The sequence below is a fragment of the Gymnoscopelus microlampas genome (genome assembly GCF_963454915.1).
Source record: "Gymnoscopelus microlampas genome assembly, chromosome: 13".
NCBI lineage: Eukaryota > Metazoa > Chordata > Actinopteri > Myctophiformes > Myctophidae > Gymnoscopelus > Gymnoscopelus microlampas.
This window is the reverse complement of record NC_139950.1, coordinates 8,672,567-8,695,963: the sequence shown is the minus strand read 5'-3', so window position 1 is coordinate 8,695,963 and position 23,397 is coordinate 8,672,567. Positions and strand designations below refer to the sequence as shown.

The 23,397-nt window shown below is 44.1% G+C and overlaps 1 protein-coding gene across 2 annotated transcripts in view; it reads right to left on the bottom strand.

Annotated features, from left to right (window-relative positions):
• The window catches only part of LOC311058910 (poly(ADP-ribose) glycohydrolase-like), a 122,602-nt gene extending 107,334 nt beyond the window's left edge, over window positions 1–15,268 (bottom strand). Inside the window, exons 1-9 of one of the 2 annotated variants that reach the window (XM_084076441.1) lie at window positions 15,133–15,268; window positions 13,237–13,317; window positions 12,987–13,042; window positions 12,583–12,670; window positions 9,926–10,641; window positions 8,906–9,038; window positions 6,193–6,315; window positions 2,000–2,080; window positions 1,124–1,198 (exon numbers count right to left, since the gene is read on the bottom strand). In XM_084076441.1, the coding sequence (XP_083932567.1) occupies window positions 1,124–1,198; window positions 2,000–2,080; window positions 6,193–6,315; window positions 8,906–9,038; window positions 9,926–10,641; window positions 12,583–12,670; window positions 12,987–13,015 (1,245 nt within the window). In that variant the 5' untranslated portion in view covers window positions 13,016–13,042; window positions 13,237–13,317; window positions 15,133–15,268. The remainder of the gene's footprint in view (window positions 1–1,123; window positions 1,199–1,999; window positions 2,081–6,192; window positions 6,316–8,905; window positions 9,039–9,925; window positions 10,642–12,582; window positions 12,671–12,986; window positions 13,043–13,236; window positions 13,318–15,132) is intronic. The other variant, XM_084076442.1, reaches the window with a different exon arrangement.
• Window positions 15,269–23,397: the final 8,129 nt, after the last annotated feature.

The following is a 23,397-nucleotide window of genomic DNA, read 5'->3' as shown; positions in this document are numbered from 1 at the left end:
AATGGAACCGGGTCCATTTGGTTCCATTTGTACACTCTCAGAGTTACACACCTGTAAGGGGCCATTTGGAAGCCCATGAGGGTCTCTGGACCCCAACTGTAGACCCACTGGTGTTTCCAGTGAGCCAACATGCACAATATTAGCACCCTGACTCTGTTTGACCATAATGGAACAGAGCCTTCATTAGTATCATTGGTAACACCTGTGAATGTCTTCATAATATGGCTGCTGTGAATAGAGCCTATAATCATATTGCAGAGGTTTTGATTCACAGTGAAATTGTTCCTCATACACTGGACCCGAGTTGGCATTTCAAGAGTTTTAAGCATAATTATGATCTTCGCAATATTGGTCATTATTTTGGCCACAATAATCGTGACATTTGTTTGAGGTCATATTAACGTCTACTCTGACTTTTGAGAGCACCCAGACAATAAACGAAAAAAGTAATTGGAAAAAGCACGGCCCCATCACACATTAGAAGGCCAATATCAGTCATCAGAAACAAGGACGGGTGTTTTCAATGAATCTGACATGGTTCAAATTCTTGCTACTGCATATAGCGTGTTTGTTCAGTAACAGGTGTTTCTCTGTCTCTCCATCTCTCGGGACACCAATTCCATACAATCAGGAGAGAGAACTCACACAGGATACAGGATAAACAAGTGAAATAGTGATGACACAAAGAAACGAGCAGACCAAATTGGAACACTATAAACTTGATGCGGATAAATGGGTACTCTTTCCTGATTGGATTAAATTGGCAACCAGCCCGAAGTTTTATTTTCTAAAGAGCTGGAGAGACAGAGAGACCCCTGTTACTGAACAAACACTTTATAGCAATGATTACTATCAGAATATCGAGCTTTAACCTTTTTTTAACTAATTGTTTTGTTCTTAGCAAACAAATATCACTTACACTACCTTCAATAACATCCGTAGCAGCCTGGTACACAGTGGTGGACAAAGTACTCAACCCCAAACTACAAAGATTACTCAACCACAAGTGAAAGTTGCTCTGTCAAAGCTGTACTTGAGTTAAAGTACTGGAGTACTGTAGTAAAAAATACAGAAGTATTCAAAAGTACATGCTTTATCAAGCAGATGTGTCTGTGCAGCTTACCTCTGTGCAAAGCAGATTCAGCGCAGTGAAGTCCCATTTCTTTGCATGGGCTGTGTTGTATCTCAGTATGGCATCCTGTGTGTGCAGAGTAACATTTCAGTATTCGCAGTGGAGTTACTAGTTACAGCCAGTGGTGGAAAAAAATGTTTTACTTAAGTAAAAGTATCATTACTGCAATGTAGAAGTACTCTGTTACAAGTGAAAGTCCGGAATTCAAAATGTACTTGAGCAAAAGTACAAAAGTATTGGTATCAAAATGTAAAATTACTGAAATGTTTGAAAATAGCCGATCTACAAGCTCACAACGCGCCGCGATGCGACGCGTTGTGAGCTTGTAGATCGGCTATTTTCAAATAGCCTAGGTATAGAGTAGGGATAAAGTGGATAATGTTTGTTTTATAATGTAATGTATATCTGCAAAGTAACTAAAGTTGTCAAATAATTGTAGTGGAGTAAAAGTGCAATGTTTGCCTCTGAGACGTAGTGGAGTAGAAGTAAAAGTATAGACAATTGGAAATACTCCAGTAAAGTCAAAGTACCTCAAAATTGTACTTAAGTAAAGTACCTGAGTAAATGTACTTAGTTACTTTACACCGCTGGTTACAGCCTAGTATAAAAGCAAACGCTCCAAGCATGCCTGTCACTGTGGCACACTCTGCCACCCTGTGGTTGTTCATGGAATTGTTTTTTAGTTTCCTTGAATCTGTCTCGACTTATCAATACAAACATACAGATACAGTAGCACTAAAAGCAGATAAAAACCTATTACAGAGACACGCTTGGATGACCCAATGATGGTCCAGTGAGAGCTAACTTCACCAGTGTATGTTAAGCCAAGCTCACAACAACACCCCCCATACAATTCCATTGTCTCACCCTAACGTCCAGGGAACTTTTGAACTCTCCCTCCAGGGCTGTGTGGATCAGCTCCCATCGACTCTGGACACCACTTCCATCCTGAAAACATGACACAAAAGATAATATTCCTGACTATGTGTCACACGTGGGGGCATACCTTGTATGTATGGGTGCAAACAGGGAATCGATCTAATTGATTAAATCAATGATGAAAAAAATAATACCCAAAACAGCTGATCTGCAAGCTCCGATGCGACGCGTTGTGAACTACAGTAGTAGATCGGCTATTTTCGGGCTTAAAGATGAATGTGACCCACTGATTTTGTGACAATTTTGGTTGATTTGTTAATATATACAACAAAAAATTTAAACATTTTAACGTGTTTCTTGATTATTCGACTAATCGAAAAAGTTATCGATAGACTAAACACCCAGAAAACCATCGATAGTTGGTTTTCATGAGGAGACATGACATGAGGAGAACAGCATTTGGGACATGAGGAGAACAGCATTTCTCTGGTATCTATGTTTCCCAGCATACCTCAGGGAAGTCATCCTTAGGCTTGGGCCAAAGTTCAACAAAGAAGATCTTTACTGTGTCACACTAGCTTTCACCGCACTTCATTTCTCTCCTGGGGGGGGTCGACCACGTCACTTTCTCTTTCCCACGCCTGTCAAAGCCTTTCCATTTTACAATTCTAAAAGCATGAGCTCTACTAGCCAATAAGATGTTTTCAATTTGCAGTCAGCCAATCCGGCGACGCGCTCCAGTTTTACAAATATTAACCGCCTGCGGTCTCAACCAGTCATTCTCTTTTTCAGACCAAGCGTTGAGCGTCCCAGCTCCTACAACCTACCCGAGCTCCACCTCGCAAGGTCTCCATTGTGCAGGAGCTGGAGCCCCATTTGGAACCTCTCCCTCCGCTGTATAGCTCCGAGATGAGGTTCCACGGCAGCTCGGTGCCGTTTGAGCAGGACATTTTAGAATATTTTCCACTATGCATGATTCTTACCCTTTTCCGCACATCGTATCCAAAAAGTAAAGGTTTTCTGCACTGCTCTCAGATGTTCTAACTTCTAGAGGCAAAGAAAAGTCTAACTGACAGGTTGAAACAAGCGTTTAAATCGCTTAAAATGTCAGCCTGTGGCCATGTTTTCCCAATGCAATCTTACGGGAGCAGTACTGCGCATGCGGACGGGGGTCGACTGACATTTTAAGCGATTTAAACACTTGTTTCAACCCGTCAGTTAGATTTTTATTTTCCGCTAAAAGTTGAAACATCTGAGAGCAGTGCAGAAAACCTTTACTTTTTGGATACGATGTGCGGAAAAGGGGAAGAATCATGCATAGTGGAAAATATTCGAAAATGGCCCGCCAAAAACGGCACCGAGCTGCGTGGAACCTCCTCTCGGAGCTATTTAGCGGAGGGAGACGTTCCGATTGGAGCTACAGGATCCGCAGCGTCTACACCATAGATATAGAAACCTAGATACCTCATTGGCCTCTGCAGTTCGTTGGCGCGAACTGTTTCGCATGGTGGCCGCCATATTTCCGGGGGGGCACGGGCACTGGCCAATCAAAGTGCGTTGACTACTGGCCAACCCCAGCACGTCTTTTCCAGGGCTTGTCAGAATCTAGTTGTCCCGCCCCCACCTGCCTCTGATTGGCCTACCGAACGCCCCCCTTCTGTGACGCACGGGGAAGTTTCCAGCTTACCCCCCCGAAGCGGAAGCGCGCCCGCCATACAGACGCCTCAGAGACAGAGGAGGCGTCTACCTTCATATATGTCTATGGTCTACACTCCATGGAAGGGGGTTCTCTGTCCTATCATTAAAGGCGCATCATACAATCGTTAATTTAACGCAGTCTAAATCGACAAAACGTGGAACTTTATTGTTTGTTTGTCTCTATATTGACCTAGCATACCTCACGCTCACGGAAGAGGTTCATCTCTCTTTACTGAACTAGCACAGTGGTTCTCAACCTGTGGGCTGGGAATCCCCGGGGGGTCTGCACATGATTTCGAGGGGGTCCCCAGATGACAGTGAAGTGACAATTTGCGAAAATAGCCGATCTACAAGCTCACAACGCCTCGCAACGCGAGGCGTTGTGAGCTTGTAGATCGGCTATTTTCACAATATTTATCTGTAGAACCAACCCGATCGCCAGAGGAAACGTTCTCATTGAACGTTTTTCAACGTTTCTCAAAATCCGTGCATAGACTACTGGAAAACCACAAATTCCGTGCATAGCCGCCTCGCATCTCCCCCATTGTGACTAAACCATTTCAGAGCCGCGCAGTCTCAAGGGAATTGTCGCCGTGTGAAGGACCACCGAGCGAGCTAAAGCGAGCGAGTTGCCGTCCTGAACATTGCGACATTCCCTTGAGCCTACTCAGCGTCGTTTGAGTTACCTACCGATAGGCACAGAATCGTACATTTTGTTGTGGGGACTGCTCTACTTCCTGTTTTTTCCGGGTTGCGACTGGTTACGCCCACCGTGGGACTTACATATGCACGGAATTTGGGGGTTTCTAGGCGACTATGCACGGAATGACGTGCACAAATCCGTGCAATGTATACTAATTCTCTGGCGATCAGGCTGGTAGAACCGTAAATGTACCTCGACCTCAACTCCTACATTCAAACTGCTTATCAGGGTGGGGGGGGGGTCCCCAGTTCAAATATGACTATTTTGGGGGGTCACGGCCTGAAAAGGTTGAGAACCACTGAACTACCACACCTCACTCTGCACAGAGAAGAGGTTCTAGCTGTGAGGAGGGGAACAGCACTGCACCGTTTTTCATCTACAAAGCCTTGCTTAGGAAATTGCCTGATTATCTTAACAGCTTATCAACATTTAGAGTTTGTTATCGCCATACCTGTTCGAAAGACTACTTTTAAGACATTAGCACTTGTAGATCTGATCTGGGTAAGGCCGCCTTTCTTTACTATGCCGCACACACGTGGAACTGTCTACAACACGTTTGTTTTTGTTGGAGAATAACATTTCACTACGATCGCGTTGAACAGCTTGTCGACGATACTTTGAAATCTGTCTGCACGTGTACCTTATGACATTGGTTCTCAAAGTGGGGTCCGGGGACCCCCAGGGGTCCTTGAGGGAGTTCCAGGGGGTCCCCAGCTAAATAATAGATTAGGCACCAAATGGACCCTTATGGGTCTGTAACTCTGAGAGTGTACAAATGGACCCTAACGGGTCCATTTGGTTCCATTTGTACACTCTCAGAGTTAAATTGACATTGATTTTACAATATAAATTGTGGTCCAAGTGATATAAATGCCATTAAATGGGGGGCCGTAGCCCTAATGCATGTCAAACTGGGGGTCCTTGAAATTAAAATGGTTGAGAATCACTGCTAGAGCCGTAACACATCTTCTCTTATGGGGGGGGCCCTGGCATATCATTTGAAATGGGGGTCCGCGGGCTAATAAGTGTCAATTCGGGGGTCCTTGACATGAAAACGTTTGAGAACCACTGCCTTATGATATCTCTATCTATGTTCTCCATGCGGGGTTCTCCTTCCATTCCGACATCTCGCCACTCCGACTAGTGGCTTCCGCGTGCGGTTAGGGTTAGGGTTAGGGTTAGGTATAGGGTTCGTCAACGTCGGAAAGGCAACATGTCGGAAAGGCGAAATGCACCCCTCCATGCTTGTCATCTTTTGTCATTTTGTATCGGTTTAATTGTGTGTCATACGTTCATCAGTGGAAAAGAGGGCTTTTGCTCTCAATAGGCTCTATGCACAGCAGCCATATTGGGAATGAATTGGGCCCCTTCCTTACTTCCTTCACAGGTGTTACCAATGATACTAATTGAGGCTCTGTTCATTTAGTGTTGCATAGTGGTTGTCTTATTTTCAAGAACCCCCATAACTCTGAGAGTGTATAAATGGAACCAAATGGACCCTTACGGGTCCATTTGGTTCCATTTGTACACTCTCAGAGTTACACACCCACCATAAGGGGCCATTTGGGAACCAAAATGGAGTGTTTCTAGTGAGCCAACATGCTCGATATCAGCACCCTGACCTGAATGGAACAGAGCCTTCATTAGTATCATTGGTAACACCTGTGAAGGAAGCAAAGAAGGGGCCCAATTTCTGTCCAATATGGCCGCTGTGCATAGAGCCTATTGGCCTTCCCTGAATATGAAAATACCCAGGGTTAGGGTAGAGGTTGCGGCATACCTCACTCTCCATAGGGAAGAGGTTCTTCTCTGAACATGGCATCTTCACCGCCACGTCGTCCCAGGCGTCTTTGAACTTGGTGGGGTACGGCACGGCGGGCTCCCCCTCTCTGAGGAGATCTGTCTGCAAGGGGGCACATAGAAGGGTTTTTTTTTTTTAAATGACAGAGTTGAGGGTGGCTCAACTGGAAAGCGTGGTATCCCGGCCTGAAAAAAAATGCATTTTCTCTTAACTGAAGAGCTGGAGAGACATGGAGATCCCTGTTACTGAACTAACACTCTAGTCTAAAGCAATGATTACTATCAAAATATAGAGTTATTTAAGACTTATTTTAACAAAGAAACATGACTTACCCTACCTTTAAACCCATTAAGACCTGGAACGCATCTGTGTCACTTTTTCATTTGAGCTAAAAAGATTATTTTACACTTTGGCTATTCAAAAATAGCAGATATACAAGCTCATAGCGCGGCACTCGGTGCCGCGCTATGAGCTTGTAGATCTGCTATTTTTGAAAAATCAAGAAAACATGTGCAAATTAATATATTTATATTATTTTAAAGGAACCCTTTTAACTCAAATCTTTGCTTCTGGGGGTCCCTGGAACAAAATATTTTGAGATGGGGGTCGGCGGCCAAATGCATATCATTTTGGGGGTCCTTGACATGAAAAAGTTTGAGCACCACTGATATAGAAACATACGTTTTTCCGAAAACCGAATCGGAGCCTCAGGCCTCAATGGGTTAAAGTGTAAAAGTGGACCCTTGCGGGTCATAATAATAACATGACATATTTAGGAATGGATGCGTTTGCCATCCTAGTGTTAATACCCTCTGAAAGAGCTGTCACGATTTATTATTACGATTATTCAACACTAACAAGTGCATTGGGCAGTGATATTAAATGTGACATTGCATACATCATTTATCTAAATATTAAATATTATCTCACAGAGCCAATTAGCAAGGTAATAATAACTATGAATCTGTCAAAAGGAAAAAAAACGATGACTTATTTCAAACACAACCTCGTTACCTGCGTAAAAAGGCAGAAATGTGATCCTTGATTAATAGGCAGGTGATTAAACTAAAAAGTAATAATAATTCTAGTGCTTTTCATTTGAACAATTCATTGTCTTAAGTGTTTAATTGTCTTCAGTGTCTAATATCCAGAGGACATGGTTGAGCACTCACAGCGGAAGACACAGTCTGACTAGAGATTTAGTGACGTGAAGCCCTCCGGGTCTAGAGGATGACTTCACTGACTCCTTCTCTCTCTGTCTTTATCTCAACACATACAGACATGAACCACCACACAGCCTACATTCTGCCTCACTCCCTCTTTACACTCCAGTTCTTCCTTTAGCCCATTAAGACCGGGAACGCATCCGTGTCCTTTTAAGATTTCTTTGGCTATTCAAAAATAGCAGATATACCAGCTCATAGGTGCCGGGCTATGAGCTTGTAGATCTGCTGTTTATGAAAAATCGTGAACATTTGTGCAAATCTTTGAATATATATATTTAAGCGAACAATTTTCACTCAAATCTTTGCTTCTGGGGGTTCTACAAATGTCTTCTAAATCCAGATAAACACATTTTTGAAAAAACCTATGTTGCTTAATATCAGTGGTTCTCAAACGTATTTGGCCGCCAAAATATGTTGTCCAAGGGACCCCCCAGAAGCAAATATTGGAGTTAAAAATGTTCCCTTTAAATATATATATATATATATATATTCAAAGATTTGCACACATTTTCACGATTAAAAAAAAAGAATAGCAGATCTACAAGCTCATAGCGTGGCGCTCATAGCGTGGCGCTCATAGCATGGCACAAGCTCAGATGCGTTCCCGGTCTTAATGGGTTAACCACTTACAAGGGAATGAAACTCTAGGCCGGTTTTGTAGTTTATTTCCCTGTACAGGTTCAAAACTAAAATCAGGGTAAAAAAACGTGGCAGGCTGTAACCTTAACCTTATACACCAATGTTTGTACGTTTATAAGTTTATTTTAAATGACACGGACATCACAATTACATTGGACAAACCAGATGCATTGTTTGAGTGTTAATGTTCAACACCTGTGCATGCAAGGCTTATCCAAATAGAATAACACTAAAAACCAATCAAATACAAGGACACATCATCATAATCTAAATCAGACACAATACATTAACTGAAACAAAAGCAACATAATGATTCCAATAATCAGAATCGATTCATTCATGTGAGCACTGTTAATTTGATTTTAAACCATAATTTGAGTCAAACCAGGAAAGCACAGTGTCATTTTAGATTATAGCGTTGGCTATTCAAAAATAGCCGATATACAAGCTCACTTTGTGCCACGATGCAAGCTTGTATATCAGATTTCTTGGAACATTTTTTAAAAATCTTAGAAAGTGTTTGGTGGAAGCTTGTGTAGTTGCTCCACCAGAGCTCTGACATCCAGCAACCATGGTGTAGGCAGGCAATAGGGATGCACGATATACCAACCAACATATCGGTACTATTGGCTATATCAGCCTTAAAAAAATCAATATCAATATCGCGCATCCCTAGTTTTGGTAGAAAGGGGCATTGTTTTTAGTTTTATCAACCCCCCCCCCCCCCCCCAAGGACCACACTGGTTGAGAACCACTGTTCTAAGAGGCCATATCTTTACTAGGAAGTTCCCTTACAAAATGAGACGGCTGTGAATGTGATGGCTTACCCTGATGGTGACGGTGTGACTTGGCGCCACCTTCAGGTGAGACAGAGGAGGAGCACACTGGGGCATTCTGTTCAGCTCGTCGATGGACGTCCCCAACCACTTCCTGTCCATGTCGTCCGACGCCGATGGAACACTAGTGCACGACGAAGACAGCAGCAGCACAACAACGAGTCAGTGTACCAACACCAACAACTTGACTTTAAGATTTGTTTTTAACCCATTAAGACCGGGAAAGTATCTGTGTCATTTTAAGATTTCTTTGGCTATTTTGGGTTTTTTTTTAAATCGTGAAAATTTGTGCAAACATTTGAATATATATATATGTTTTAAAGCGAACATTTGTAACTCAAATCTTTGCTTCTGGGGATTCTACAAATGTCTTCCAAATCCTACATTTTTTTTTAAATATCAGTGGTTCTCAAACTTTTTCATGTCAAGGACCCCCAAAATTATTTGGCCGTGGACCCCCATCTCAAAATTATTTGGCCGTGGACCCCCATCTCAAAATATTTTGTAATAGGGACCCCCAGAAGCACAGAGTTGAGTCAAAAATGTTCCCTTTAAAAATATATATACGTATATATATTCAAAGATTTGCACAAAACATTGTGATCTGCTATTTGAAAAATAGCAGATCTACAAGCTCATAGCGCGGCACCGAGTGTTTTTTGAAAAGCCAAAGAAATCTAAAAATGACAGCGATAAGTTCCCGGCCTCAATGGGTTAAATCACTGAATGGCCCGGCACCTCAGTATCTATCTGAACTTTTACAGGTGTATAACCCCCCTAGGTCACTGCGGTCTGCGGGCCAGTTGAAACTCGAGGTACCCCAATTCAAGTTTAAAGACCAGAGGTGACCGAGACTTTTCAGTAGCAGCCCCCATATTATGGAATGCGCTCCCCTCCCGTGTCAAACTGGCCCCCACCATCGAGACTTTTAAATCTCGCCTTAAGTAAAACATGCGAGTACTTTTTTCCCACCACTGCGCGTAAATCAAGTGCAACCGTGGTAACAGGTACCTCTCTCCAGCCACCCGCGTCTGGTCTCTAGCGGCGTCGGTCGGCGGCGGTCCGCTCCGCTCCGGCGTCTCGCCGCCGTCGTCCTCCGCGTCCATAGTCGCCGCAGACTGGTCTTTGGGCAAACTCCCGAAAAAACTGCCTTTGTGAAAGTGCATGGGATTGATCTCGGCAAACTCCGGAGGGCACGCCTGGTCCCACTCGGCCGAATCGCTGTATTTGGACGATTTCTCGCGGACGGGGGGGCTGTCGGGGCTCAGCATCTCCACATCCTCGTCGGGGGGCGGGGGGGTGCCCGCAGCCGGCGGCGCCGCCGCAGCCACCGCAGTCTTTTTAGGGCTATCACTGAGGCAGAGGGTGAGCATGGGACTGGAAGAGCGAGCGGGCGCTACGCTCGCCGCGGGGGGGTCGTCGTCGGGTGAACCGGGGACGCTCGCGGACGTTGTCGTCTGCCCATTGGAACAATGCGGCGGCGGCGGCGGCGGCGCGCCGGCGACAGACTCGTCCGTTTCCGGTGGTGCGCCCGCCGTGCTGCTCTCGCGGTCCGTGTTGCGGTCCTGATGATGTGTGAGCGGGTCGTCTGGCGGCGTGTTCTCCATCATCACGATGCTGCCGCCTTCGTTTTCCACGTCGTCGTCGGTCTCTTCTTTGGGAGGGGGGGGTCGCACGAGGTCGAGGTCGTCTCCTGTGTCGTCTGCGAGGTCTGCTTTTGGACGGGGCTGTCACGGTTACAAGATTTTAAGATGACGATTAGTTGTCACTCAAATTATTGCGATTAACCCATTAAGACCTGAGGCCGCTTCTAAACATTTTCTAAATCCTAACAGTTTTTCGGAAAAAAATATAAAAAAAATATTTTCACGATTTTTCAAAAATAGCAGATCTACAAGTTCATAGCGCGGCACTCGGTGCCGCGCTATGAACTTGTATATCTGCTATTTTTGAATAGCCAAAGAAATCTAAAATGACACAGATGCGTTCTCGGTCTTAATGGGTTCATTGTGTGTTTGGCCATTGAACGTTGGAACATATGAATACAAGCTTATTTTTGTGTTTGCCTTTAAGGCCTCGTAATCAAAAATCGCACAGGGCAGACATGACAAATAACTTAAAATATACAAAGTAATTACTGACATATAATTCAACAAAGCTCTGTGAGTGAGCGCGTCCCTCAAAATCTCTTCAGCCCGGTTCTCCTCAGTGGCTGGAGCAACTGATCTGCATTTGCACACAGCCATTGACCATTACCACGTGCACGGAACACCGAAGCCCGTTTTTCACTTTCCCCGAATGTCAGCTGTTTATTAGCGTTTTTGTGTTTGCTGGCTCCCGGGTTGCCAAATCATGTGCGGGAAACAAGCGCCGGTGTTGCCACATCCGTGAAACAAGCGGACCATGACGCACTTTGGGTGCTCATATTCCCCGACGGGTATGGTCTAGTATCTAATATAGGGAAGCACCGAGTATTCGGCCACCGAATCATATCGGCCGAAAATGGTTTAAAAAAATGGGCTTTCGGCCGAAAGGGTTTTAAACGCTGAAAAATATCACCGAATATTTAGAAGTCATACACAAACAACACAATCCGATCGGTAATACACCGTTGTAGGGAGAAGTATACATCAGTTGCGTCTGTAACTCAAGTAGGAAGGAATAGCCTACTACTTTGTAGTCTTGAATAAACCAAACTAGAATCCACACATATCAGACGGTGTAATAGTAGTAGGTTAACCTGCGCTGGTTAAGAGCCTGAATGCGAAGCGCAAGATAAGGTTCAAGGTTCAACTTTATTGTCAACAATACCATTTACAAGTAAAAGGCACGTGAAATTCATTGTGCGCTAAAAAACCAACACAGCAGCTACAGTCTCAGTAATTCCACATTCAGACTCAATGTCAAGTGTTATGTTATAACTAAGCTGCTTAATAAAAACATGTACAAGATCGAAACTACCTAAGCGCATAATTAACACTCACCAGCTGAAACGCTTCTGTTCTGTGTGTGTGTGCGTGTGCGTGTGCGTGTGCGTGTGCGTGTGTGTGTGTGTGTGTGTGTGTGTCTTTCTGAAATGAAACAGAAAGTGACTTCTCCAAAATGAAACTGAAAGTAACTTCTCAGTGGTAGGCCTAATATCATTAATAGCCTTGGCTATGTACAATAATGCAGCTAGAGACATTATATTGCCTTTTGTTAGGCCATTCAATATTTGTTTTAATTCTTACATTTGTTTTGTTCTTGCTAATGTTTTGAGACATATTGTATTTTATGTTATTTATGTTTTCAATAACTGATCTCAATATGAACCCATTATAGTGATGATACAAAAAAAAAGTAATTTTCTATTTTTTTAAGAATTTTCGGCCTTTCGGTTTTCGGCCAAATGTTTCCTACAGTACATTCGGTATTCGGTTTCGGCCAAGAATTTTCCATTCGGTGCATCCCTAATATAATCATTTTCAAAATAGCTGATCTACAAGCTTACAACGCATCACCAAGCGACACGTTGTAAGCTTGTAGATCAGCTATTTTTGCTGTTTTCGGACAATGTTTGAGAACATTTTTCAACATGGAAACGATTATGACGATTATGCAAAAATAATTGCGATTAATTCAAATAATCGCGAATAGGCGATGATGTAACAATGATGTGACAGGCCTACTTTTGGATTGTCATCCTTTGAATCCTCTGGCTCGTCGTCGTCGTCGTCTTCCTCGGCACTGTCACTTCGGTAGAATCTGTAGAATCGGCTATCGAACAAATCACAACGGCAACATTAGGGCTCGCCATACTTTGCCGACTGGTGTCCCCCCACACTGGGGGTCTATACTACGCCCCCTACTCTTAGTCCTAGACTCCCTACCCTCTACGTCAAATCTAGTTTGCCAAAAAATAGCAGATCTACAAGCTCACAAGGCGAGCTTGTAGATCGGCTATTTTCACATAATGTTCGCCCCCCCCAGAATAGGGACGCTAGGGCTCATGTGGGCAAGATACTTCCAACACTAGTTCATAGGGCAAAAAAAAGGAAAAAAACCCATCCCATTGTTCATTAGGGCTTAATACCTTTCATGATAGTCCGATTCTTGATCCATCTTCAATTCTTAACAGATGAAAATAGCCTGTTTAACAAGGGAAAATGTAATATGCGCCTTGAAACAGTGACAAAGAATTAGTATTATGCAGGCTACGGAATACTTTTTTTCGGTCAATTCTGACCTCCAATCAAGAGAAAGGGGCGCGATATCAAGGCTCAAAAAAATCATGTGTACCTATATTTGGGTTTAGAAAGGCGATGCAAACACAAGCCACAAACCTTCAATTCTGGAACTTTGGTCCCCTTTTAAATGTCCACAAGTTGGACAGCAGCACCCCGGGTTGAGTCGAGGCCACAAAGCTGTCAGACAAAAGTAATTTCAGCCTCCAACTTTTGAGGTAATTTTTACATTACTTGAGTATTTCAATCCCCCCCCCCCCCACTATTTTATACAATTGTTTTACGGCACTATTTTTGGTTAAAACAAAAAAGAATCTTAAAGGTTAAAGCACTAAATACTGATAGTAATTATTGCTATATAATGTGTGTTCAGTAACAGGGGTTTCCCTGTCTCTCCAGCTCTTTAATTTTTTTCAGAAAGAACATTTTTAGCCAATCAGGAGAGAGTACCCATTTATCAGCTTAATTTGCGTCGTATTACAGTTCCAATTGTGCCTGCTCATTTCTTTGTGTCATCACTTCCAATTCCACTTGTTTAATCTGTATCCTGTCTGAGTTCTCTGTCTTGATTGGATACGATTGGTATCCTGACCTGAAAATGCATTTTCTGTCTAATAAAAGAGCTGGAGAGACATGGAGACTCCTGTCACTGAACAAACACTCTAGCAATGAGTAGTACTAGAATACAGAGCTATTTAATATATTTTTTTAACCAAAGAAAATCACTTACCCTACCTTTAAGTATGTTTTAAAAGTAGGTACTCCATTGCAGCAGTAAGCTACTTTAACTCAAGTACAATTTTGACAAAGAAACTTTCACTTAAGTTTAACGAGGTGGAGTCATACTTGACCATGAGTATCTCTACTTTGATTCGAAGTACTGGGGTGAAATACTTTGTCCACCACTGTTGACAATGCACATTAATGAACACTTAAAACTTGATGAGGATTATGAACATACACATGATTTAAACAATATGCCATAAGGCCTCAGTGTCTGACACTGGATTCATGTTCTCACAAAGCAGCAGTGGTGTTAAGTAACTACAACAGTACATTTACTCAATCAAGTACTGTACTTAAGTACAATTTTGAGTGTTACTTTACAAGAGTATTTCCAATTGTCAGTACTTTTCTACTCCACTACAACTACAAATTGATTGGATATAAATCGAATCCTGACCTTAAAATGCATTTTCTGTTTTATAAAGAGCTGGAGAGACATGGAGACTCCTTTTACTGAACAAACACCCTATAGCAATGAGTACTATCAGAATATAGAGCTATTTAACACTTATTTTAACCAAAGAAAATCACTAACCCTACCTTTAAGTCGACAGTCAGTGACTGGGATAGTTTGCTTAGGTATAGTCTAATATTTAACAAAATAGGTTAATACTAAACCAGTGGTTCTCAAACTTTTCCGTGCCAAGGACCCCCAAATATCAGCCCACACGGACCCCCATTTGAAAAGATATGCCAGGGACCCCCAAAATAAGACATTCATTTTAAGGCTACAGTGATTCTGAACCATTTTAAATTCCAAGGAACCCAATTTGACATGCATTTAGGCCATGGACCCCCCATTTGATGGCATTTGTATCTCTGGGACCCCCAATCAATCTTAATCTAACTCTGAGAGGGTACAAATGGAACCACATGGACCCGCAAGGGTACATTTGGTTCCATTTGTACACTCTCAGAGTTACAGACCCCCATAAGGGTCCATGTTAGTCCTGACTATTAATCATTTGACTGCATGGGGGACCCCCTGGAACCCACCTCGGGGACCCCCACTGTGAGAACCACTGCACTAAACCCAACCCTCAAACATTGGACCCCAAGCTTTGTTTATCTTTAAAGCTAACGTTAGCCTGCTAGCTTCAAAGTGTCCACACACATAAGAGCCCTGTGTGAAGTCAGTGTCTCTCTATCTCTCTCTCTCTCGCTCTCTCTGTGTGTTGTGGGGAAACAAAGCAATTTAATGTAACTTACAAGCAACGTGGCTCTTTCTGCGAGGCGAATGACGGTGTTTTACTCCATGTTTGTGTTTATTTGTGGACATATAGGTAGATACATGACTTGTTGTCTTCAGAACAACTGATGCACTTCTTCTACTGTCATCTTGTCCCTGTGTTGCCAGGTTGTGTGAGAGAAACAAGCAGCCGCGGTGTCTAAGAAAACAAGCGAGCCCCAGCCCCTTCGCCCTTCAGACCAGCTATTTGACAATTTAAAAAAAATATCACAAATATTAAAAATATATATATATCTTGGAAGACAATTTGAAAAACAAATTAGGATTTTTTTATTTTTTTTATGTATGTATGAAAATACAATTTGGGGGTCCTTGACTTGAAAAGGTTTGAGAACCACTGGTTTAAACAACATTAGGAACCACGCCCCAAATAAGCAACTGCACTTTAGAAACAAGCCCAGAAAAAAACGCAACCCGCAAATATTTACAAACAACTTTACAGAAAAACAAGCCCAAAGTCGCTTATAATAAACGGACATGGCAACCCTGCTATAAGCAGTGTGTTACCGCCACCACCTGGACTGGAGTGTATGTGGTTATTATGTTATTAAATTATGCAGAAAGACAGTGGTGGAAAAAAAGTACTCAAATGTTTTACTTAAGTAAAAGTATCAATACTGCAAGCAGATCTACAAGCTCATTGTAGATCGGCTATTTTCAAATGGCCAAAATGGGGTTAATGTATGTTTTGTAATAATAATCAAAATCTCCAAAGTCAATAGTAACTAAAGTTTTCAAATAAATGTAGTGGAGTAAAAGTACAATATTTGGATCCGAGACGTAAATACTCAAGAAAAAAAATACCTCAAAATTGTGTGCTATGCTATTGCTACTTTTACTTAGTTGAAAACATCTTCTTCCACCGCTGTCTATTGGTGCATAATGCATTAGTCCAACTGACATTGATTCACTGAGAAACTCTATTCATTCTTTATTCTTTAATCCTCATCCTAATAAAAATGGTAAAAACTCTGCTCCTCAGATCATCGCTCCTGTCAATCACATTGGTTAGACTTTTCCTTACAATGTCTACAATAGATGTAATTATTACATTATTACATAATGTTGATTTGTAAATTGTATTTTATAATACTTAAATCTTACATTCAAATACATGCAAATCCTAACATTAAGCATTTCCACTTTTGCCACCAATTTGTAAAAATAAGAATTCTGTGCATGTACACAGTATATTAGAACGTTACCCTGACCCTTGACTATTCACACAAAATGGACAATAATAATATGAATCCTTAACTTAAATTAAGTAAGATTGTCTTATTATTATTTTATATTAGTAGACCTGTGCCCGTCAAGGCACCGGCCTAGATAGGTCAGTTACTTACACCTAGTTTTTCTTCTATAAAAGTTTCATCGGCAAGGAGCAAAAACAAAGAGAATGCACCAAACTAATTGCAATGAAAAACAAGTCCGAAATCAGGCATCCCCTTCGCCTCCAGAGGAGAAGACTGATATTGAAGCTACCTTTTTCTTGTACTCCTTCCACTGGGTGGAGTATAAACAGGCAACTACTTCACTTTTTTTTGTTCAGAAATTGTGAAGTAATTTACATTAAAACGTGATCAAAACATACAAATGGAGGTATATGTATGTTCTGATACATTAAATTGACACAGGGACAATTCCCCCTTGTCGGACCTCAATTCTGATGCGTTTCGAACCACTTCTGAGAAGTGGCGAAATGTGAACGCCACCACACTACTCCAATATACAAGATTGTAGTTCGGCTTTTTTCTGAAGGTATTTGAAAAATCTTAAATTTGTGAACATTTTGGAATAATTGAATTAATGTCTTTTAAAATACATTTTCTGTTATGGGGGCACCTAGCACAACTCCTTTTAAAATGGTGATCTGTGGCCAAATAAATATCAATTTGAGGATCCTTGACATAAAGATGTTTGAGAACCACTGTGCTACAGTACATTTGCACATTATGTAGAACTGTCCCCCTGTTTCACCCATCCTAGCTGTTAATGGCAGTAGGTGTGTGACAAGGGTGAAATGAGGGGTTCTTAAAACTTTTGTAATTTGTTTTTATTGGTGCTTAATGTGTATAATTGCCTCATTTAACCCCACCATCTTATTATTTTTGTACCAATTATTATTATGCACTGTATTGTTTATAATTGTTTTCCCCATGATCCCCTGGTCACATGTATTGAGAGACATTGAGTGGCAGAGCGGCAGTCACGCGGTCACGCCCAAGGCCACGGTCATGGCCAATGTCCCCAGACAGACTGTCACCACGGACAAATGAAAGAAGAGGGAGGTGTGGTTTGGCAGGTACAAAAGCGGAGGCGGGACCGTTTGAAAGAGAGAACAGAGCACCCAAGTGACAGAGGCGTCAGTGAGGAGAAGGACAGCAGAGGGGAAGGTTGTGCCGAGACACGGAGTAGAGGAGTGCATCGATGAAGTAGACATACCAGCCACCTAGGAGTTTGGAAGCCGAGGTGTGCCTACATTCAAAGGAGAAACCAAGAGGAGAAAGCGATCGAACCGAAGGGGAGGAAGAGGCGAGTGAGACCAGACCATATGAGAGACGAGTGAGACCAGACCATATGAGAGACGAGTGAGACCAGACCATATAAGGAGCGCTGAGACTGGAAAGTGGCGATAACGTTGCATACGCAATCAACTCAGCGCCAGGTGTAAAAACCTGGCTGGCGAGTGAGTATTCGAACAAGCAACGTTGAATCCCTGTATAACCACTGCCTGAGACAACGCAAATGTATCGTGTAAATGCACAGTGAACTGGTCTAGATCTCTATAATTGCAGGCGGAGAGAAAGAAGAGAGAAGACGAAGACGACTGGCCTCAAACCCTTTCCCATCTTACCCCCATATATGGACATGCAGCATTACCCCTGAACAAACCGTGTTGAGTATCTTGAAGCACTTTATTGGCACAGCACTTTACTTGAAAAGTATTTGTTGCACAGAAACCCCCCATGCTAAGGAACCCTTGTGATTAAGCCCCGCGTAATTTGCACAACTTTATAATTTATTTTATAGTTGTTGTGTAGATTAATTGTGTTTTGTATGTTTATATAGGTTTTATTAGTATAGTGTTTATTTGATTGTTTTTAAGGCACAGAAGCCAATGTATTAGGGACCCAATAAATATGACTTACTTTTTTTGATACACTGTATTCGTGTCCAGTTTCTTAAAGGGATATTCTCATGCCAGTGTTGTATTCTCAAAACCAAAAGTATTGAAACTTACCAGTTAACCTCGAACCTGTGAAAGCCTGAAGAAGAAGTTAAAGTGTATTCAAAGGGGACTTCCCTCTATAACAAAAGTGGCGTAGTCGACAACAATTAGTTCAGATAGGACTCACAGTAATTACGCACCCAGCACTTTATTGTGCATTTATATTTTATTGTTGTGAGTTTTATTCTGGATTATTTATTAAAGGAGAAGAGTGCAATAGTACAAACAAATTGCAAGTCAAATGTGATACAATTTCGGCCCTGTTCACATATTTGGCGTTGGCGGCAGGACTGGTTGAGAACAAACACATGAGAATACCCTTAAGAGAAACTGTACTGTTTTGTTGTTTTTGTTGCTTTTTGTTTTTTGCTTTACGGATTCAGAATGATGATGATGGCGGTGTATCCCGGTGCCCCATGGTTACCCACCTTTGGTGGAACAGAAGGCGAGAGTAAATATAGGGAATGGAAAGACCAGATTAGAGGATTATTAAGTACCCAGGAACTACCAGAAATCAGGAAAGTTGCTATTATAATTAAAACGCTAACCAACGAAGCTAAACGGCAGATTAGTGTGGTTGAGGAGGGCGAACGCGACACAGTGGCAAAAGTTTTTAAATACTTAGATGCTTTATATAAAGAAACTGTCTCTGTCGCAGAAATGCGCTCACTATTCTATCGGTGCGCACAGCGCGCAGGAGAGAATGTACAAACTTACACCCTGAGACTTAGAGAGCTGTTTTGTGGGCTGCGGCAGCACGACCCAAGCACCGCTCCCTCCGAAGCCATTCTTCGTGATCAGTTTGTTATGGGTTTAGCTGAGGGCCCCCTGGGCCAAGCCTTAAAAATATATGCTCGACGACACCCAGATGAAGATTTTGCTGCTTTACGCGAAGAAGCCTACCTGTTAGCTGCTGAACATGGAACTACTGAAATAACGTGCCACGCTGTTAATCCTATTTCTGTCCCCTACCCTTCTCAGGACCCTGCTTGGAGAGAAAAATTAAAACAGGAAATCATGGACGACGTAAAAACTCAAATGCAAGGATTCACGCAGGAACTCATGAAGGAAATCAGACCGCTCCTCCGCACTGGCACCAATGACGCACGAGCGCGCACTCCACCGCCACCTGAGCGACGGTATACGGCCTCTCAGCGCTACGAATGGGATGAAGGAGGTAGGCCGATATGTAGCCAGTGTAGACAGGCGGGTCATATAGCGAGATTCTGTAGATCCGACCGAAGTCAGTAAAACTAGTACGCCCTGTCGCCGAGGTCCGGGGGGCAGAGGTGCAACGTTCACAAAAAAAGTTAAGGGCCAATGAAGTGTTTGTGGGGGAATGTCCGACAATTGGGATAACAATGGGGGGAGTCCAAATGAGGGGTTTATTAGATACGGGGTCTCAAGTCACATTGATGCAGCAGAGTTTGTTTAACGAAAAGTTCTCGCAAGATAAAATGGAAAATGGGCCTCTGGTGTTTAGCCTACGGGCAGCAAACGGCCTTGATCTACCCTATTCTGGCTATGCCATATTCGATTTAGAATTAGAAGGACTGAAAATACCGGGAAGAGGAATCGTAATTGTAAAAGATGAACATTGTATTGAGCCGCTGATCATTGGGATGAACGTAGTCCACGCAGTGTGGCATGCATTATTTAAACTCTCTGGGAGGTCTGTGTTTCCATGCCAACAGGAGAGGACACCATGGAAAAAAGCATTCGCCGCCTGTAGGAGAGTGGAGGCAGTGACCCACGAAGACGGAGCATTGGGCTATGTGTGGCCTGTCGGCCGACAGAGAATCCGAGTCCCCGCCCGCAGTGAGTTAGTAGTATGGGGCCGTGCCTGGAAAGGTCCAAATGGAGCCGAATACGAGGCCCTGATGGAGGCCATGCCGGAAGGAACTGATCTGGGAGTGGCCCGAGCGTTGGTCACCGTGCGTAATGGCCGAGTCCCCGTGCGCATCTGCAACCCCCACGCGTATAGCGTGACCGTGGGCAGACATCAAAAGTTAGGGAAGCTATATCCAGTGGAGGAGGCCGACGTCCGTGGACGACGAGACCTGAACCTGTCCCTAGGAACCGACGGAGCCGTGGAAGTGTCCCTGGTGAGCATCGAAGACGAGGGACCCGTGAAGACCTTACCTGAGGAGATGGAGGCGTTGACCCGGCGAGATGACCTACCTGACCAGCAGAGAGAAGAGCTGCATGCGATGATGTGTAAATGGAAGAAGGTGTTTGCAGTCCATAATGAAGATTTTGGGCAGACGGACGTGGTGCAACACCAAATACCAACTGGAGACGCGGCACCCATCCGCGAGAGGCACCGCCCGCTGCCGCCCTCCATGTATAGAGAAATGAAGACCTTATTGAGTGACATGCTGGACAAGGGAGTGATAAAAGAGAGTTGCAGTCCCTGGGCAGCGCCCATTGTCCTGGTGAAGAAGAAAGATGGCAGCTGGCGTTTCTGTGTCGACTACCGTAAACTGAATGCCGTGACGCACAAAGATGCCTTCCCTTTACCTCGGATTGAAGAGACTTTAACAAGCCTGACCAAGGCTCAGTGGTTCTCCACACTCGACCTGGCCAGCGGTTATTGGCAGGTGGGTATGGACCCTCGGGATCGAGAAAAGACAGCGTTTACCACCCCTTTAGGACTGTTCGAGTTCCAACGTATGCCGTTCGGTTTATGTAACGCCCCCGCGACCTTCCAAAGATTAATGCAGCGATGCTTGAGTGGCCAGGTGACAGAGTCATTATTAGTGTACCTCGATGACATTATTGTATATTCACCTGACTTTTCCTCTCACATGCAGCACCTTGACCAGGTTTTCGAGCGGCTGTGGAGACACGGATTGAAACTGCGCCTCGATAAATGCAAGCTTCTCCAACCGGAGGTAAAGTTCTTGGGCCACGTTGTAGACAAAGAGGGAGTGCGCCCGGACCCTGAAAAGTTGGCTGCGGTAAGAGACTGGACCCCACCCTCGACTGTCCGCGAGGTCCGCGCTTTTCTAGGTCTGGCTGGTTATTATCGCCGCTTCGTGTCCTCATTTGCTGCCATAGCTAGGCCGTTAAATAGTTTGTTGATCGGAGTCCCGAATGATGTGAAGTCCCATCAGTGTAAAATAGAGTGGTCCCCTGAATGCCAAAACTCGTTTGATGCTCTTAAAACTGCCCTTACGCAGGCTCCAATACTGGCTTATGCAGATTATGACCGACCGTTTGTAGTGTATACTGATGCGAGTGGCCGCGGGCTCGGCGCCGTTCTGGCACAGGTCCAAGATGGCCAGGAGCGAGTAATCGCCTACGCCAGCCGAAGTCTACACCCTACCGAACAAAATGATGCAAATTATAGCTCCTTTAAATTAGAACTCTTGGCACTTAAATGGGCAGTGACCGAAAAATTTAAAGATTACTTAACTGGCGCTCATTTTACGATTTATACAGATAACAATCCTGTTGCGCATCTTCAAACAGCTCGACTAGGCGCGGTGGAACAGCGCTGGGCAGCCCAGCTAGCATCATTCACCTATGATATAAAGTACCGACCTGGAAAAAGCAATGCGAACGCAGATGCCCTGTCTAGGTTCCCTGTTCAACCTGTAGGAGTGGCCGTAGTGGAGTTGGCACCGGTGGAGAGAGAGGACGGGTGGGCTGGAGCTGAGTGGCGGGGAACACAGGATCGAGATCCGGACATCCAGATGGTGAAGAGTTGCGTAGAGCGGAGGGAACTGCCTACCCTCATGGAGAAGAGGAGTTGGTCACGGGAAGCCAGGCAAATGTTACGACAGTGGGACCGGTTGCGCATCAGAGACAATGTGTTGTATAGGCAAGTGATTGATCAGCATACACAAGAATGTTACTTACAGCTTGTTTGTCCAGGGGCGCGACGAGAGGAGGTGTGGAAAGGACTCCATGAGGCCTCGGCACACGCCGGAGTGGACCGGACTTTGGCGCAGCTTCGGCGCCGGTTCTACTGGCCGGGCATGGAGGGGGCGGTGCGACAGTTCCAGCGAGGTTGTGTTGCCTGCAGCCTACTGAAAGACAGGATAGAGCCCAGGGCCCCCTTACAGCCATTCGAAGTATCGTATCCTATGGAGGTAGTGGCTATTGATTTTCTCACATTAGGTAGGCCGAATGACGCATGGCAGAATATTCTTGTAGCAACCGATTTATTCACCAGGTACAGTTGGGCTATTCCAACGCGTGACCAAACTGCGCCCACGACTGTCCGTGCGCTTTGGACACATATTATTCAGCCATTCGGTTGCCCGGCTCGTTTCCATTCGGACCGAGGCCCGAATTTTGAATCCGAATTAATGCAGCAATTGTGTCATACATACGGTATTACTAAGAGTCGCACCACCCCTTACCACCCAGCTGGTAATGGGGGGGTGGAGAGGTTTAATCAAACACTGTTAAACATGTTGCGCTCTCTAGATACTGATCGCCAAGGCAGATGGAATGAACACTTACCTGAGTTAGTACACGCTTATAACAATACTGAACATGGTGCGACAGGTTATGCGCCTGCGTACTTAATGTTTGGTCGCCACCTGAGGCGTCCGGTAGATGTAGCATTAGGAGTACCGTTGTCACAAAATCGAATGGGAGTGGGAGATTGGGTGCAAGATCACCAGAAACGAATGGCCACAGCGTATAGGACAGCCGAGAAAAAAATGGTGCATATACAGTAGCAGGACAGCGTAAACAGGTCTATGACCGCCGAGCCGGTATGCCACCATTGTTACCTGGAGAGAGGGTGTGGGTACGAAACCGGAACCGACAGGGACAAGGTAAACTGGGCCCATGGTGGGACCCAGAACCTTTTGTGGTATTGGAGAGGGTGGGGGATGCGGGCCTAGTATACAGGATCCGACCTGAAAAAGGAGGGCGAGATAGAACGATCCATAGGAATGCATTAAAAGTGTGTATAGCCCCCAGGTCACCGATGGAGAGCCCCGAACCTGCCCCAGTAGCCGAACCGGTGGGACCA